The 18,108-nt window shown below is 42.2% G+C and overlaps 1 protein-coding gene across 3 annotated transcripts in view; it reads left to right on the forward strand.

Annotated features, from left to right (window-relative positions):
• The window catches only part of LOC147898795 (transducin family protein / WD-40 repeat family protein), a 48,052-nt gene extending 33,622 nt beyond the window's left edge, over positions 1 to 14,430 (forward strand). The window contains exons 10-22 of one of the 3 annotated variants that reach the window (XM_087378798.1): positions 1,349 to 1,415; positions 1,548 to 1,669; positions 1,868 to 1,998; positions 2,080 to 2,644; positions 4,821 to 4,913; positions 5,011 to 5,196; positions 7,048 to 7,258; positions 7,379 to 7,503; positions 12,157 to 12,285; positions 12,477 to 12,590; positions 12,675 to 12,987; positions 13,108 to 13,346; positions 13,480 to 14,430. In XM_087378798.1, the coding sequence (XP_087234924.1) occupies positions 1,349 to 1,415; positions 1,548 to 1,669; positions 1,868 to 1,998; positions 2,080 to 2,644; positions 4,821 to 4,913; positions 5,011 to 5,196; positions 7,048 to 7,258; positions 7,379 to 7,503; positions 12,157 to 12,285; positions 12,477 to 12,590; positions 12,675 to 12,987; positions 13,108 to 13,346; positions 13,480 to 13,569 (2,385 nt within the window). In that variant the 3' untranslated portion in view covers positions 13,570 to 14,430. Of the gene's footprint in view, positions 1 to 1,348; positions 1,416 to 1,547; positions 1,670 to 1,867; positions 1,999 to 2,079; positions 2,645 to 4,820; positions 4,914 to 5,010; positions 5,197 to 7,047; positions 7,259 to 7,378; positions 7,504 to 12,156; positions 12,286 to 12,473; positions 12,591 to 12,674; positions 12,988 to 13,107; positions 13,347 to 13,479 lie in introns of all 3 variants that reach the window. The other 2 variants (XM_087378799.1, XM_087378796.1) reach the window with 2 other exon arrangements.
• Positions 14,431 to 18,108: the final 3,678 nt, after the last annotated feature.

An 18,108-nucleotide genomic window follows, 5' to 3' on the forward strand; every position in this document is an offset into this window, starting at 1 on the left:
TCACGCCCTCGCCTTAGGTTAATCGCACATCTCCCCTCCTGCGGCACGTTAATTAATTAATAGGCCCCCTTCCACCGACGGGGGGGCCCTATTGCGCATACTGGTTGGTGGGCATCCAAGATCTTGTATTGCTCAAAAGTCAAAACATAGAATCATTATACTTTGCTTAACTTAGAAAAGCGCCATCCTTAGTTTGTTCAACTTCAACACCCATAATGTAATGCAAGGAACCCAATATTATTTCCTGAACCTCTTTGGTCAACTTGTTGCTGTTGCCCACAATAATAAGGTCATCCATGTAAAGTGCTATGATTGTGAGAAGATCGTACTTCTCAGCACACACTCCATGATGTAGTTCCACTTCTTGTGAAGGAGTTGTCAGTCATTCTGTATGAAGCCCTTGGAGATTGCTTCACACCAACATAAAGAAAGAGGATGTCTAGACGCCCGATGTGGAATCAATTACAGCTTTTACAGCTGTGGTCCTAGATTGTGATCACACACACGGCTACTTGTAGGGACTAGAGAACCAAAGAAAAGGGTTTTCGGGGAAGGAATGTTGTGCTGCAATGTGGATTGTGTTAGTGAGAAGAAGAGCTTTGGCTTCTATATCTGGTTGCTTCATGTATGTGCTCTAAGAAAGTGGCTACCATAGATGTGGTCTAGTGAATGATAAAGTCATAGGAGGTGGGCATGTGGAAATCCTGTAAGGGTTGAGGAAGGGTCAGGTCAAAGGATATACGTGAGTGGTCTGCTCCTGGCATAGGGAGGTGCCATGAGGCCAGAAATCTGTGATGTGAAGGTAGTGGATCCCATGAATGCACATGCATGCACATGAACATGCCCGCACGTGCACGCAAAAAGAAGGTCCAAGGGCCTTGGTGAGGCTTACAAACCTTTGTTCACAATTTGTTCTCACCTATAGTCCATAATGCCAGCCATCACAAGGCTGGAGGATTGCCAGAGGGTTATCACAAGTCGAAATGTTAGTTAGCCACAGTGTTCTCCACACAGTGTCTAGATAGTTGCATCATGTGAAGTTGACATAATTATTTGGGGATTTTTACCTGGATGACTCCTATGGAATCAGGTTCATGTGGTTTATGGTTTGGGTTTAAATATTTAGTGATTTGAATCCCCTTTGTAGTTACCTTACTGGATAAGTCAATGCAGAATGAATGAATAAATCTAAAACACCTTTGTGCCTGAGATAATGGGAGTTTCAACACAAATTTTCTTTTTTTAGAGGCTGTGTTTCTTTAATAAATTATAGTGATCTCCCATGATCTGATCTGTTGCATTTGTTTCTGAGTTACTTGGCTCACTTTATGCTTCTCCCCCAGCTCAGGCCTGCAGTCGGACACTTCCAAGTGAAGGAGATTTTGATGGAGCAATAATTGCTGGATCTTCTCCAGGTGTGTTAGAACTTAGCTTTGAGACTAGTTGGTTTCTTCTCAATTGACCAACAGATTTCTAAATGTTCTCACAGTAGATGTATGAATATGGTAAGCCTTAGACTTTTAGCCCTTATATCATATTGGTTGCAGCATCGATGAGAGCTCCGCGATGGTTGAAGCGACCTGCTGGCGTAACTTTTGGATTTGGAGGAAAACTTGTATCGTTTGGTCTGAAGAAGGCAGCTTCAGGAGCAACTGGATCTTTATCAGAGGTTCATGAAGTTTCCCTGCTTTCAAACTTCCCCTTGAAAGGAAGTCTGTGTGTTCAGTGTTTAATGGATGGTGATCTTGTGCCTAGAATTCCATTGAATGTATACCTTAATTGATGTCAGTGTGGTTTAAAACTAGAGAGCAAAATGCTTGGTGAGATTTGAGGGCATTTATTACAAATTGATGGCCCTGTTGGGCAGGTTAAGATCCAAACGGTTGTTACTGAGGAGGATTTGGTTAGCAGATCAGAGGAGTTCAGGGTTGCTATTGCAGATCCTGGTGACAAGTCCTCTATGCGATCTTTGTGTGAAAGCAAATCTCAAGCAACTGGGTAAGTATGAGGTCAATAGAAAAAATCTGGTTTGGAAGCTGTCTCTGCAAAATATGGTTTCCTAATCTACATGTATTTCAGATCTGATGATGAGAAGGAGATCTGGAACTTTTTGAAAATCATGTTTGAGGAAAATGCGCGCACTTGCCTTCTCCGTCACCTGGGATTTGTTGTACAATCAAGTGAGAATGATAGCTTACAAGAGGAAGCAGACAAGTTACAAGCTGAGATGACCGAAAAATTAAACCTTGCTAATGGTGCAGTTGAAAAGAGCCAAGAAGATTTAGGTTTCTCAGGTCAACTCGACGTACAAAGAGAATCAAATGATGATGAAGCAGATTTTTTCAACAGCCTTGCAACTCCAAAGGGGATCGTTTCTCCTCAGTTAATACCAAAGGTTGAGAAAGAAGTTGGAGAGAGTATGCTGCTTTCGGAAGATGAGCAGGATGGGGTTGATGATGAAGATGACTGTGACAGGGCAGTGCAACATGCACTGGTGATTGGAGATTTTAGGGGAGCTGTAGACCTGTGCCTTTCTGCAAACAGAATGGCGGATGCGCTAGTTCTTGCTCATGTTGGTGGTCCTGAGCTTTGGGAAAAGACATTAGTAGAGCATATGCGGAAAAATCGCCGGAGTTATCGAAAGGTATGATGTTCTTAATTAATATTTGGAGGGTTTTTCTTGTATCCTTGGAATTTGAATTCACTCCACATTTAAAAATCAGTCGTCTCTTTGAAAGCAGCAATGGTTATTTGTCCTTTGTGCTATCCTTTTTTCTATTTTCTATTGTCGATACATGTTGGTTGTTCTTTGAATCTGCTACCTCCTAATAGCCTATGCTGCTTTTGGTACTGTCACTTATGTACACTGTCATTGCTGAATCCCATACCACCACTTTGGCTCTGTAGTGTGAGTTTGTGTGGGATGGAATCATAGACATAGCCAAGGGCATGCTTGTGCCCTTGCCCCTGCATTCTTCAACCTAGCTACCTATGAGGCATGGACCTGGTGGCTACTACAATCTGATGTGTGACCGATGGCTTGCTGCGGATCATTTTTTGAGCAAGAAGTAGAACTTGAAGTCTCTATACAAGTCCAATCTTTCTTTGGTAGGATTTCCCCCAAAAGAGATTGCTATACATCCGAGCTGGGCAAACAAGCGAATCAAATAGAGGAGACTTGGTACTAGGATCTTGGAAATGCGAGTGAAAGAACTAATGCTTGAGTTTGCTAGTGTAGCATACCCTTTTCCCAAATGAGCTTGCATTGGTGGTTGCATTGTGAAGATCTGGCCCGAAAGACAGTCCCCAGATATGTATAGGATGTAACAATCTCATGTACCCTGAAGATCGTAGCCTTGGTTTTACCCAACTTGACCTTCAAATCATGTGTCTCACACAAAGAGTGGAGTGCATCCAAATGCAGCTAGAGACCCTTGGATGATGAGGAGAGTAGAATCACAGCATCTGCATATAGTAGAATTGGGATTAGGGAACTAGTTAAAGGAGATTCTGCTCCTCCCAATGATTTGATGAAGAACTCGAGCTTATCGATGTAGGGCAAACAAGGTTGGTGACAAAGGATAACCTTGTTTGACCTCGTTTGTGCTCATATCTCTTTCGGCCACCCATTTGAAGTTCTGACTATACATACATACAAACATATGGATGCATGCATGAACGCATGGATGGTCTGCGTGTGTAGAGAGAGAGAGAGAGAGAGAGAGAGAGGGGGGGGGGGGGTAAATGTTTTCTTGAAAGCAACTCGTCTTCTTAATGATGATCATTCACTTGCATAGCTTTTGTTGGTTGGATGTTGGTTTGTATGTGTAATTTGAAGTTCGCCATCTTGCTTTAGGGTGAAACCTTAACCAATACCAAGATCAGCCTTACTAAACCAATTCTCAGCTCTTAAGAACCAATAATTACCTGAGTTAGCAGGCTGAACCCTAAACTCAGCCTTCTGGAGCAGAAAAACAGCTCCCTTGTCAAATCGCATTGGATGCTAGGGCCTTTTAGGGCTGGAATTTTGATCGCAGCAAAGAACTGGCTGCCTGGGATAGAAATTGCAGTAGAATCTCTCTCTCTGGACATTCACATGTGCGATCATTGCAAGATTATGAAGCTGGAACAAATCGCAATTTGGTCTAGGAGTAGAAACAATTCACAGCAGTAGAAAGAGCTCTAGGAGGAGGAGGGAGAGAACAAAACACAGCACTAGGGGCGCTTATAGGCTTTTCTTCCTAAATTGGAGGCTTTAGGCGCCTTTTTAGTCTTGTGGGCCCTCTTTTTAAAGAGGTGCTCCGTTGTCCTTGCTTTAGACCCTTGTGGGACCTGCTTTTTGGTGCTTTTCTCCCCAATCTTGGGTCCTTTTTGCACTCTCTTGGGTCCTACATATTGCACAAAGTTCAAACAAATTCCAACACTTTAACCCATTAGAGGTTGGTGAAATGCATGCATTCCTAGTTCTTGGACTAATCCTAGTCCCTTGTGGGCATCCCCACAGTTCTGAGAGAAGTACCAAATGGTGACATAGGGTGTATATGAAATATCACTTTATAAATGTGATTGTTTGAACAATAGTATGATATATGTCTTGCACTTGTTCTTCATTATTTGCTTTATGGCAGTGGCCACTGTAGCAGCTTTGAGGCTTGCATGACAGTTCAAAGATGATCTGTTTGTTGATTTGTGGATACATAAATACTTATTTATGTTTCATAATTTATAAAATGTGTTTACAGACGGATCTGGTTGACCTGATAGCTGGATAAACTCTTCACCTAACATGCTTATTTGATGGTGGCTTTTCATTTTTCAAGGTTATGGCAGCTGTTGTTGCTCGTGATATAGGGAACCTGGTAAATAGCAGGCCATTGAAGGAGTGGAGGGAGACACTTGCTCTACTTTGCTCTGTAAGATTATTTAAGCCTGTCACAAGGCAGACTTTTACTGTTCTGGGAGAGTGCAGTTTTATATGTTTGCTTAAGTATTCTGTGATTTGGGTGGCAGTATGCAGGATCTGAGGATTGGTCAATGCTTTGCGATGCATTGGCAGCAAGACTAGATGCTACTGGCTGTACACAAGCTGCCATTCTTTGTTACATATGTGCTGCAAACATAGAGGAAGCAGTTAAAATTTGGTATCGTGGTCTTCTGTCAAATCAAGCTGGTGTGGCATTTGTCAGTCAACTCCAGGTATGCATGAAACCTCCATATGTAAAACGTCATGCCTTTTCTTTTTAACCTTCCTTGCTTGCTGAAATCTCAGGAGACAAACTGCTGCAAAACACTCTCTCTCTTGCTCACAGTCTCTCCCTCTCCCTCTCTCTACAGACACACTAGGGCTCAGGACAAACGTTGGGCTGGACCCCCCCGAAGGTTTTTAGTACTTGAGAGAGAATTCATTACAAGAGTTCAGCGTAGAGCTGCTTTTCTGATACAAAATCTAACGCGAATCAATATTACAAGAGCTTCAAGCTCATTTAAAATTGGCAACGTGCCACTTGTCTAAAATCTAGATTAAGTCCTATTACATGCCACTAAGGGCAACCTTGGAGTCTTCGAAGCACTTGGTCACGCGAACCGCCTCCTAGATGCTTGTTAGGCTTTGTAGCGCTAAGGAAAAATAACCCTTCCTAGTACTTGCAACAATTAATTAAAGCGCACCACCATGGCATCCATTAATTGTTAGCGCTTTGCATGCAAGTAACACATTGTGGACTAATTCTAGTCACGGTGGGCGTCCCCATTGAACACATGTGCCATATAACAAATATATATAAATATATTTATTCTTTGGTTGACCGGAGTCAACACTCTTGATTATAAATAAGGAGCTTTGACCAAGGGTCAAGGCGTCTTAATTATAATCAAGTCTCTCCAACCGAAGTTGGCACAGCTCTCCAACTGAAGTTGGCACATCTTGCTTAACCGTAGTTAACCCTCTTGGCACACGCCACGTCTCGTTGATCGAAGTCAATACTCTTTGATCGTAGTCAGCTCTGTGGTTCTCTAGTTAACCGTAGTTAACCCTCTTGGTAATAAACCAAGTCTCCCCAACCGAAGTCAGGCTTACTTGAACAGAGTCAAGTATTTTTGACCGTAGTCAATTCTTTGACCATAATTAACGCATATGAAAACTCTTTAATTATGATCAAATAAATGGTCAACTGTACTTTGACTTAGGATATTTACATTGTGGTGACAATGCATATGATATAGCTGATTAGTCATGACGTGTACTTTTTGCTGTTTGATAATCTACACATTCATTCTGTTGGGTGCAACACTCAAAGGGAAGTGGATAGTAATTTCTGTTTTAATAACAAAGTTAAAGATAAATTTCTTATTGTGTATGTGAGAGAGAGAACGAGAAAAATAAAGGTTTATCAATATCTGTGGAATGACAGGGAGCCTAATGACACCAACTTTAATTAGATCATATAGAAAAACACCGTGGTAGGGCAATCTACAGGTGTTTGCCACACCCTTAAAAGTCTAGTGCCAAAACTGAAACTGAAACTAGAAACTAGAAGAATGGATAAACTCCTAGTGGTGGGAGTTATGCCTTGGCACGTGTCATTGGTGAGTAATTTGAGGCCCAACTGCTGATGCCTCTTCAGTAACGGTCAGCACAAGAGCACAGTATCGGATACTGAGAGGCAAATTCTGATTTCGTTGTTTTGAGTTATAGATGAGCTTGCACTCTCGCATAATTGGTCATCTATTGATTGGTCACAATAGCAACATCTCACGTGTGCTATCGTCCTGCAATCTGCTCTTCAGTAATCATGATGTCTGCTTCCTTCAAGTGGAGAAGGGCTGCATCTTGGGTGGGCTGAAGCACCTGTGAAATGAGAAATGTCAAAACCTTTAAAGATGGGGGGTGGACCAGAGAGAGGGGGGAAGCAGAGGTGCCTATCACACTAATCTACTGATGACTGAGACAAGGACTGACATGAGAGAGAGAGAGAGAGAGAGAGAGAGAGAGAGCTATGGTTTGGTTCTGACTTTATACTGAAAACTTTTTTTTGCTGACTGTCTTAGGATCTGATGGAGAAAACCATTGTATTGGCCTTGGCCAAAGGTGAAAAACGTGCCACTCCTACATTGGCCAGATTAGTAGGAAGCTATGTGGAATTGTTAGCTAGTCAAGGCATATCAAAGACAGCTTTGGAATATCTAGGTCTTGTTACATTTGAAGAGTCATCTGCAGAGCTTTCACTTTTAAGAGATCGCCTTTGTCACAGTCAGCAAGGTATTTTTTGTCTCATTGCCCTTTTTTAAATCAAAATTTTAAAATATCCATTGATTTTCTATCAATGGAAATGCGCCGCGAAGGTATGTAATTAATCTTTAGAATTGTTTTCTTACTCAGCTGCAGAAAAAGTGAAAGATGAGACTTTTGTTTATCCTGGTGGGTCTCTGGATCCTTTCCCAGTTCCAGCAGTCGATCAATCTCCCTATGTGGTTGGGCGAACTTCTGCAGTGCAACTCCCTACGGTATGCTGCTTGTAACTTGTGCAAACACTAGAGAGATAACCTGAGATGCCTTTCTAATGTTTGGATTTTAAAGCTTATGGAAATCTGAATTTAGGATTCAGAGTTTCATGAAGAGCAAGTTGTATGGGTAATTTCTTGTCTTTGAATTCCAAAGAAAATCTTGCTTGGCTGCTATGCTGTTTGATATGGTGTTAGAGCTAGTGGTATTTGAGAACATATTACGATTTTCAGGGAAGCAATTATCTTTATTATAAAATGGTTCTGTTTGAACCTCCTTTTTTTCTGGTGGTGTACTATCCTACGATTGAGTAATCTTATTCCAATACTTCTGGCAAGTCGTCTTTGCAGACTGCTGACGTATGCATGTATGCTTTTCTTTAACATGGTCATTTAACCTTAAATGTTAAGGGGAAATGGATATGAGAATATACTTGAATCCCGTTTTCCAGCTCCTTATGGGATGAAGCTTTGTCAAAATTTCCCTTTTTACTGAAGTTTGAGATGGATTCATTGCTAAGAGATGGAATTCCCACTGTAGGAATAGTTTTATGCTGCAACATCTTTAACATGGTCTATGTCTACACAGTTTTCTCTAGCATGGGTTAGGATGCTCGCATAGTAGCTCCACCCTTTTGCTCATTGTATCAGGTTTTCTATCAGTCTCATAGACCCATCGTTCTCTAGTAGACTTTAATAATCTCTCTCTCTTGCTGTCCCATAGACCTGTTGGTCTCCCGTGGACATTAATAGACTTTCTCTCTCTCCCCCCCCCCTTGTGGGCCTATGAACACATCAAAGAAAGATATGATGACAGCATAGGCAGCCTGAAAAATTAATAGGAACAGCCAGATACAAATCTAGTAAGCTATCTATAAGAAGTTCTGGAATGCAGACAAAGTCCTTCGGCTAGCACACAAACTAGCCCATAAATAAATAGCAGTCTATAGTATTCTATTCACTGGATGTAAAAAGTCATTATTGTAGAGAGTGATCACTAGTCCCACAGATCCCGAAGGGTCTCAAGAGGACTTTAATACAATCATAGCATATCATTCATCTCTCTCTCTCTCTCTCTCTCTCTCTCTCTCTCTCTCTCTCCCCCCCACAACACACACCACAAGAAGATGCATGCGAGATAAGGGAGTTAGTGACTTGGAAAATGCTACAGAAACTCTGGCAAGACCAATGCAATTTTACAAACAGAAAATTAATCTGATGGACAGTTATGGAATGCAAAATTACCTTCGGGAAGACATATCAATGTTTAAAAGGCATCTAATCTGCAAAATAAGAACCAGCTCGCATGATCTAGAGGTGGAGAGGGGCAGGTGGGTAAGACCGAGGGTCCCAAGAAAGGAATTAATATGCAACATCTGCCCCACCAGGAGGTAGAAAATGAGGAGCATGTACCCCTAAGGTGTCGAGCCAATGCACACACCAGAAAATCTATGGGATAGCAGGATAAATCAGACTAGCACACAAGCTCAACAAGTACTCACTACATAGCAAGTTTATAGTATGTTATTTCACTAGATGTAAAAGGTCACTATTTGTTAATCGTGATCACTTGTCCCATAGACCTTGAAGGGTCACACATGGACTTTAATACAACCATATCATATCATCTCTCTCTCTCTCTCTCTCTCTCTCTCTCTCTCTCTCTCTCTCTCTCTCAATACAACCATATCATATCATCTCTCTCTCTCTCTCTGTCTCTGTCTCTCTCTGTCTCTCTCTCTCTCTGTGAATTGGCAAGCAAATGCATTAAGAAATCAAAAAAAGGGAAACAAGAATAAGGAGGAAGAACACCATTGGGAGATGCAATTGGTCCGGATACAACCTTAAACCCACCACAAACACGACCTAGCATGACAAGCCACAAATCCCTACCTACACTTCTAGAATTGGTGCAGCACAAGATCCCTACAATTGAAAATCCACCTAGCATTGTCTTCTATGCCTTCAGACGGCTAACATGACCAGCCATAAATCCTTACCTACAACGTCTAACATTGTCATGCATGCCTAGCATGACCAGCGATAAATCCCGAACATACTTCTGCTAAAGATGATGCAGCATAGAACTATCCCTATAGTGGAAATTCCATCTATTAGCAATGAATCCATCTCAAACTTTAGGTAAAAACAAAATTTTGACAAAGCTTCAACCCATAAGGAGCTGGAAAATGGGATTCAAGGATATTCTCACATCCATTTCTCCTTAACATTTAAGGTTAAATAGTCAATGATATCATCATACATGTCACCATAGTCATAGACATCCTTGGCATCATCATCCTCATAGTAGATGCAGTTTGATCTAATACATTGCAGCATACACAAGGTAGGAAAGCGTCAATGTACACCCGATGATGAACCCAGCCGTGTAGGCAAGAAGCCCGTAATAGATTGTTGTATGCTATCTGGATAAATAGTCCGTCGTGCCCTCTTGACGCCTACTCTACGCATGATGAGCGCCATAGTGACCCTGGTCGGCCGTATCCGAGGTCTGAAAATAGAAGAAATGTCAGTGAGTTTGATCTGTGTGTCTGTTCTTTGTCGAGTGTGTTGCGTCTCGATCTCGGAGTCTCTACCTCTCATGCTATCTATGGTCGGGGGGCAACATGCTCTGACAGGAAGAACTCTGTGATCATACTCTGGGATGGACCATCGAGTGTGCTGCGTCTCGATCTCGGTGTCTCTGCCTCTCATGCTATTTGTGGTCGGGGGGCAACATGCTTTGACCAGAAGAACTCTGTGATCATACTCTGGGGTGGACCGTTGTTGAACTCGTTGCCCCGAAACGGGACAAATGGACCATGAATGCTGTACTGAAAGGGTGGCAACTTGTCTATATGGAAGCCCAATCTCTCAAACCATCCACCTAGAGCTGCTAATGCCATAGAAGATGCTAACGCCAACCAAGGTATCTTGTGTCGCCTTGCAGTACAGGATCCATAATCTCGCACATGGTATAGATAGGTGATAGTCTGGAATGCCGCATCTAACTTTAATGGAGATGCCCCGAACTCAGCCTGAGTGATTTGATGACGAAGAGATGGCTTACTGCAGATCATCCGTGATAACAAGAGAACGTGTAATCTCTCCACTCGAGTCCACTTTGTGTTGGATAGGTCTGGCCCCCAGCAAGTGCTGCCATACTTGCCTGCAGGTTGGACCAAGAAGTCAAAAAGGAGAACCTTGGTCCATGGGTCCTGAAAATGTGAATGGAAGCACTCTCTCTCCAGTCGGGCAACGGAGGTGTATCCTCTACTCAGGCGGGCTTGCATAGCCGGTCTTATCGTGAAGATAAGTCTAGAGAATAGAACTCCTAGGTAAGTGTATGATGAGACAATTTGAACTGGTGACCTGTCAAAAGAAAACTGCTTTCTGCATATAGCTGCTGTGGAGGTGTTGAAGATCATAACCGTGGTTTTACCTAGGTTGACCTTCAAGTCATGGGACTTGCAAAAAGCCAATAGTGCATCTAGATGTCTCTGGAAAGCCTCATGATCTTTTGCTTGGCCATTGTGAAGTTTCATAACTGTGTCTTTGCCGCCCCCCTTAGTGAATAGTGTGCAAGAGGTCGGTTGTGGTGTGTGTGAGAGATCAGTAGTGGATTGGTTGGGGATGTCATATATATAATGTGCGGGCGTTGTTGTGCCAAGCATGAGTCTCTGTGAGTGGTGAGGGGGACTGTTATTCAAGAACCCGTTGGCAAAAGTCTTTGGAGTTATTACTAAACAAGATGTTTAGTAATTCCTCCTCGTTCCGGCAAAGAAAGTTTCGTTTCTTTTGGCGAACTAAACAGCGATACTCATGTAACGTGTCCGGTTTGCTCAGCAGGCCATGCATGGCACGGACCCTAGAGGCGGTGGACGGTTGGAGTGTGTGGTGTACGGGAAGGCGTGAAGGGCAGCCTAGTGCAGTGATCAGCTAATCAAAGCGGCCCGGTCCTCTAGAAGAGGTATATGGTCAATATAGGTGAGTAGAGTGTAGAGTTGTGCAAAATATCTTGGTGAGAGGTTATATTGAAGTGTATGTCGTGATAGGTAGTGTAAGTGGGTGGTGTGGTAGGTGGTGTGGCAAGGCTAGGAGTGGGGATACTCAAAGAAAAGATATGTATGATCAGCCCTAGGTGGAGGTGGTGAAACAAAGAAGTCCGTGATGTGTGAGAGAGTTGTATTAATGTCTTCAAAAGGCCTCATGGGCCTTTGAGACAAAGTACACTTCCAAAAAAGAGTACCATTACATCTCTGAGTGTTAGAGAGAGTTGAGGAGTGCACATGCTCAAATTACTTAGCACATTACTAAACGTAGTCCTATCATGATGTTCTTTCATGAAATCGCCAGTACGGTAACAAATGCTATAGCTCTATGAGGGCCAAGTAAGATCTATGGGACTGCCAGTTACCAACTGTGGCATACATTTACTCACTGCAGCTCTATGTTTCTGCACTGTCTAACAGAGGACTAATGTGTGATCTAAGCCTTTGAAATCCTTGCTGTTTTAAAGTCTCTGCAATGGAGCTGTGGGGGAAAGGCTGTTGTGTAAGAGGCTGGATTTAATGATTTTTTTTAATGGCCTCTTTGAGGCCTGAGGGGGAGGGAAGGAGAGAGGATGATATACTAAGTGTTCTTATATTGTTTCAGGAGAGTCCTTACCCTGTGTACGCTCCTCAGGAGACTTCTGTTTATCCTCCTCAAGACTCTTCATATCAAGCGCATGCACAAGCTCAGCCAGGAATATTTTATCCAACGCCTGTGCAGCATCCCTCACAGGTCAGCATCTACTGTGAAACAGGGATATTTTACTTGCTGGTACTTTGCTACAGTGGAGCTGCAATACTGTTAGAATAGTAAGCTAGGAAGTTTTAACGACTTTTTCGGGAGATATCTAACAATCAGTGAATTGTTCAAAGAATTTTTTATTGCGAGTTGAAAAAAAAACTTAAATTTGCTTATTGCAGCAGCCGCCAAGTGTGCCTCCAACGTCCTTTCTTCCACAGGCAGGGATATCTTTTGCTCCTGTTGATTCTTCAAACATGGGGAGTTTTCCTCCATCTTCAAGGAATCAGTCATTTAGGGTGAGAGCTTGTTGACTGTGTGTATTAGTTGAAGGGATTTTTGCTTTTTGGCATCACTATCCTAATGGCATTTGATATTTTCAGGGTGCCCAAGATTTCCCAAGCAATTCTTACACTTTTCAAAGGTCTTCTCAACCTTCAAATCCCCCTCAAGCAATGCCGAGTATGATGTTTCCAGGAGCAGCTAACCCATCTGTCATTGCTGCACCTACTCAACAGCGCTTTGTTCCTGTAAGTGCTCCAAGAGCTCCTGTCACTCAACAACCAACCATGTTGACTCCTGGAATGCAACCTCAAAGTCCTAGTAGTATGAGCACACCAGTGCCAGTACAGCCACCAGCAGCTACTCCAGCACCTCCTCCGACTATCCAAACTGTTGACACAACAAACGTGGCAGGTAGCCTTATACTACTCGACTACTTCAACAGTCCATTTTTTGCGCGCACACTTTTCTGGTTCATGTCCTGGGCTTGGCTACACATTGTTCATATGATGTCGAAATTTGATGTTTTTGCAGCTGATTTGAAGCCTGTCATTTTCACCCTGTTGAGACTTTATAATGAGACTTCGGAGGCTGTAGGAGGTGCTAGAGCAAACCCTGCAAAGAAGCGAGAAATAGAAGATAATTCTAGAAAGCTTGGGGCCTTGTTTGTAAAGCTTAATTCTGCAGACATATCACCCAATGCCAGGTCGAAGCTGGTCCAGCTTTGCCAAAGGCTTGATGCTGGGGATTACCAAACTGCCTTACATATACAGGTATCATTTCTTGTGGTAACAGTGTGTGTCGTACATGGCTTGTTTGAGACGACCATTTTCATGGCACCTTTTGTCTGCATATTGAATTAATCCCTTATGCCTGGTTTGTCCTTGTGGTTGTGGAACTATGTAGGTGGGATTGACAACTAGTGATTGGGATGAGTGTGGATTTTGGCTTGCTACTCTCAAGAGGATGATCAAGACAAGACAGGTCCTAGGATAGTGGATTGGTGCTGTTGTAATAGCACTTTCACCTGGGAGTCCTGTGTTTGCTAGTGGTGCATTATCACTATGCTCTGTTGTGTTTAGCGCTTCATTCAGAAGTCGGCATGAGAATTGATGGAGTAGCCGCGTTCATTCTGTGATGAGGAATTAATAGTTTTTTTCGACAAAGAGCGTTTCTTTTGCATGGGCAGATTTATGTACCTGCTAGCTGCCTTGCGTGGCGATTAGCAGTCAGATGAAGTCAAAGATGGTCTTAAATTGATCTTAAAGTGTTCGGCATCATAGGTGTTACTCAACAGGCAGAGATGATTGGATTGAGTGTCTTGCCTTGCCGGCATTCATTGTGTAGCACCATTTTTACTCTAGAAGATAGAGTGAGGAAGTCATTTAATTTAATTGAGGCAATTGTGCTTCTGTGTGCTTTGGTTTTGTATAGAAAGATGTACACTCGTGTGCTTTGTTCATTCCTTAACTGATAAGAGCTAACTTTAAACAACGCATTGGAGGTGATTTGAGGTTGTTATCTTCATTTCCCCATCCCCACCTACTATCCCCACTTTCCTTTGTTTTTGGGCAAACCTGTTTTAAATTGATTGGTCTAGGCAAGCAAATGCGTCCGACATATAAAGATTTTGATCCAGCTATGTCCTCGATTAATTGTTGTTGGGTTGTATTGCCATGATATAAGCTGGATATGGAGAAGTACGAGCATCAGACGCACTTACGCCTTTAAGATTGGCAGTTCTGTTTGTGGGTTTGCATTTGTGGAGCTTTAGAGTATTTAAGGTGACAATGGATGTGTATCAAAAGGCAAGCTTTTATGCATTGCAAATGGTACAGGGACATGGATTCTCACATTGCATTGGCGGGGTGAGCACTATTGTTATGATATCTTATTTATGACAGAGACTTGCATTGTGGCTGGAACCTTCAAGCTACCATGTGTACATGGGAGATGGACGTGCAAGTATGAATAAATAGGATGAAGTTCTATGATGGCCAAGAGGTCCAATGGTATACCTTTTAGAAGCTCTATTTCCAACCACCAGATGTAGCTATTGAAAAGGGATACCCTTTACCTGTCTTGCAATATATGCTTCATATAATTAAACTCAATAGGAAGCATACGTCTGAATGTTTACAATGTAACTGTATTGCTTTGGCATGCAATGCATACTAGGTGATCAAACTGCATTTTTAAAGAAGTATCAAAGGCATCCTAAAGAATTTCTACCTGAATTCTATCATCATTTAATAACTATCACGAGTGCTTTGTCTTCAAGACCATGTTTGTCGACATCCATTGAAGGAGGCTTCGATTTGAGTATGGCATTGTCTGTTTACGAATGATGCAGCTGATGGCTTGCTAAATTCATCTCGAAGATCGACAATCTATGTTGGAATGAAAGGAAGAAAGGAATTGACCATTTAAAGAGGGTATGCATGCATTGGTAATTTAACTCGTAATTTAAGAAATAATGCATGCATTGGTAATTAAAATAAATAGATAATGCAATATTGCAAGTAAAATTAGATTTACAATCCTTGGATTGCTAATTAAAATCAAATTATGACATTGAATATGCCTCTAATGTGTGACGTAGTGTATGCATCATTGTAGACGGTGGCTTGCTAAATTCAGGGAGAAGATTGACAATTTAAGTTGGAATGAAAGGAAGAAAGAAAGTGATAATGTAAGAGGGAATCATGCATCGGTAATTAAAGTTTGTAATTTAAGATAGTGCATGCATTGGTAGTTGAAATTAAATTGATAATGCATGCATTGGTAAGTAAAATGGAATTGATAATGCATGCGGTGGTAATTAAAAGACACTGAATAAAAATCGTGTTACTCTAATGTGAATGCTAGACCTCGGGTTAAGCTAACAGGAGGGTGGTCGTCGAGCGTTGATCTTGGTTGGAAGTTGGAGTCGGTTGAGCATCGATTTTGTTGCAGAGGTGTAGTTTATTGCGAGGTTGGTGCACTGAGCGCATCTCTTCTAGAAGGTGGTTTCTCAGGTAGATATGGTTGTAACAGTCGGAGAACTTGAGTTTGCTAGGATAGGGAGTGTTCACTGCAAGCTGAGGCAGCTTGGTTGCATCAAGAGAGTTTGATAGAAGTAAAGAATCAATGGATTGTCTATTTTGCTCAATTCTATCATGTATACTCCATTGTTTAAGTGTGATTATAACTCGGTATTCTCCCATCATAACATGGTTCCTCTCCGGTAGCTAGTTCCTCTCCTGGAGCTAACCCTGACCTCTGAGTGTTTTATATGTTGGCACCTGTTTTGCACTGAAGCATATTCACTTAGGACTGCAATAGTGAGCATCTTCATCTATTGGGTTGTGAACGGAGCATTTATTTTGAGTTAGTCGGGTCAAAGAACCGAAACGTTAACATTTTTTGATCTTGCTAGGGAAGGGTCAAGCGAATTCCAAGTTGATGAGCTATCAGGAAGGAGGTTTAGAGAACCAAGTTGGTAAGCTTAGTGTCAGTAGAATAAGAAGTGAGTTCATGTTAACCCATGACAAAGTAAAACAATTGTTGGGAGTTGTGGGCTACTATAGAAAATTTATTCAAGTAACTCCAGACGAGTGACATCAACTGGTAGTGTGCTTGAAGATTAGTGTGTGGAACATAGAAAGTATTCGGATTGCTGGCACCTGTTTTGCACTCGAGCACATCCACTTAGGACTGCAAGAGCGAGCATTTTCATCGAGAACAACATTGGGTTGGGTTGTGAACCGAGCATTTCTGAGTTAGTTGGGTGAGAGAACTGGAGGGTCAACATTTTGGCGATCTTGTTGGGGAACGGTCAAGTGAATTCCGACTTGACGAGCTATCAGAAAGGAGATTTAGAGAACCAAGTTGGTAAGCTTAATGTCAGTAGAACAAGAAGAGAGTTCATGTTAACCCATGACGAAGTCAAACAGCTGTTGGGAATCGTGGCCTACTATAGAAAATTTATTCAAGTAACTCCTGATGAGTGGCACCAATTGGTAGTATGCTGAAGACCGGTGTGTGGAACACAGAAAGTACTTGAATTACTATTCGACTACTTTTTGCCTTACGCAATGTCTGACATGCGCTCAGAAAGACGAAGAAGATATGTGGCCAGACGTGACGAGTATCTAAGCCAGAGGTAGTGGTTACATCCGATTATGAGAAGTAAAGAAGTCCCAATAGTTCAATGCCCGAAGGAGATTGGCAGAAGCAATTGTCCAATAGGAGCAACAACCGTGAGGAGAGAGACTCCGCTACGCTACACTAGGATTGGAAGTTGACTACTATGCAAAGGCATAAGATTGGAATGATGGTGCCGAGCCGAGACGTCCTAGATGATTGGCGGATGAAGGTCCATCGTGGCAAATAGAATTCGAGAACTCATCTATGGAGAGTTAAGATTTCAAATGGATGGCCATCTCCTCAATTGAGCATCAAAATAAATGCGAAGACCAACTCAGAGAGCGGCAAAAATGTCTTCGGCAGCACTTGGCTATCATTCTAGAAGGATTGCGTTGAGAAATGTATGAAGATAGACGACGGGCTACAACTGATGGACAAAGAATCCATCGTCGGGAAGATAGGCATGCTTCTAATGGAGAGAGGCACCCCCGAAGATCCGAGGTGAATGAAGAGTAGCTAAGGCAGTTCGTTCGAACAACATACAGAAATACTACTAGGTCGACAGGTATGCGACAAACTGTATCCTTAAGGCTTAAAGATAGTACCAACCGAGTCAGGAGGAGTCTATAACGACCTCACAACCATGAGAGCGGTCATGATAGGTGGGGAGCTAGTGAATCGGTTCTTCCGAGTGGAAGACTTGCTTACTTAGGTTTTGGAGCGGAAAAGTTTAAGTCCAGCTCCAATATCAAGGTAAAGTTTCAAAATTTCAACGGCATGGATGATGATCCTTACAAGTCACTAGCAGAGTTTTTTGCGTGTTTGTCACATCAATAGTGCAACAATAGATGAAGAGTATATGAACTATTTCCCATGCATCTTAATTATTTCCCCCATTGGCATGCAATGTTTGAAGCATTCTTGCAAAGATTCCGACAGAAAATTAACGAGGATGATGTGAGGACAAAGCTTAGTTAGTTAAAGCAGAACACAGGAGAATTTGTCCAAGAATCTGTGCTTAGGATGAGAGCTCTTATCAATCAATTGATTACGGTTCTAGATGACAAGTCTATGCAAGCTTGGTTAATCACAGGATGTACCTCGATAGATTTATGCAAGCAAGAAATAGTCAAGTCAACTAGAACCTATGAGGAACTGTTAAACTGAGCTGTCTCCTTGGAGAAGAGCGAATGTTCAAAAAACAAGGTGAAGAAAAAAGATGCTGAAAGTGACATTGAGGAGACGCCTACAAAGAAAGATAATTGAAAACTGAGTTGAAGAAGGCCTTAAAAGAATTGGGCATTCGAGCTAAGCCAGGTAACAATGAGAAGTGGTGTAATAGATGTTTTAGAGGTCGACTTGTGGAAGAGGAATGCAAGACTAAGTATTGCAATACGTGCACCAAAT

Source organism: Dipteris shenzhenensis, chromosome 9, assembly GCF_047967505.1.
Source record: "Dipteris shenzhenensis isolate YYH24624 ecotype China chromosome 9, Dip_SZ_1.0, whole genome shotgun sequence".
NCBI classification, from domain to species: Eukaryota; Viridiplantae; Streptophyta; class Polypodiopsida; order Gleicheniales; family Dipteridaceae; genus Dipteris; species Dipteris shenzhenensis.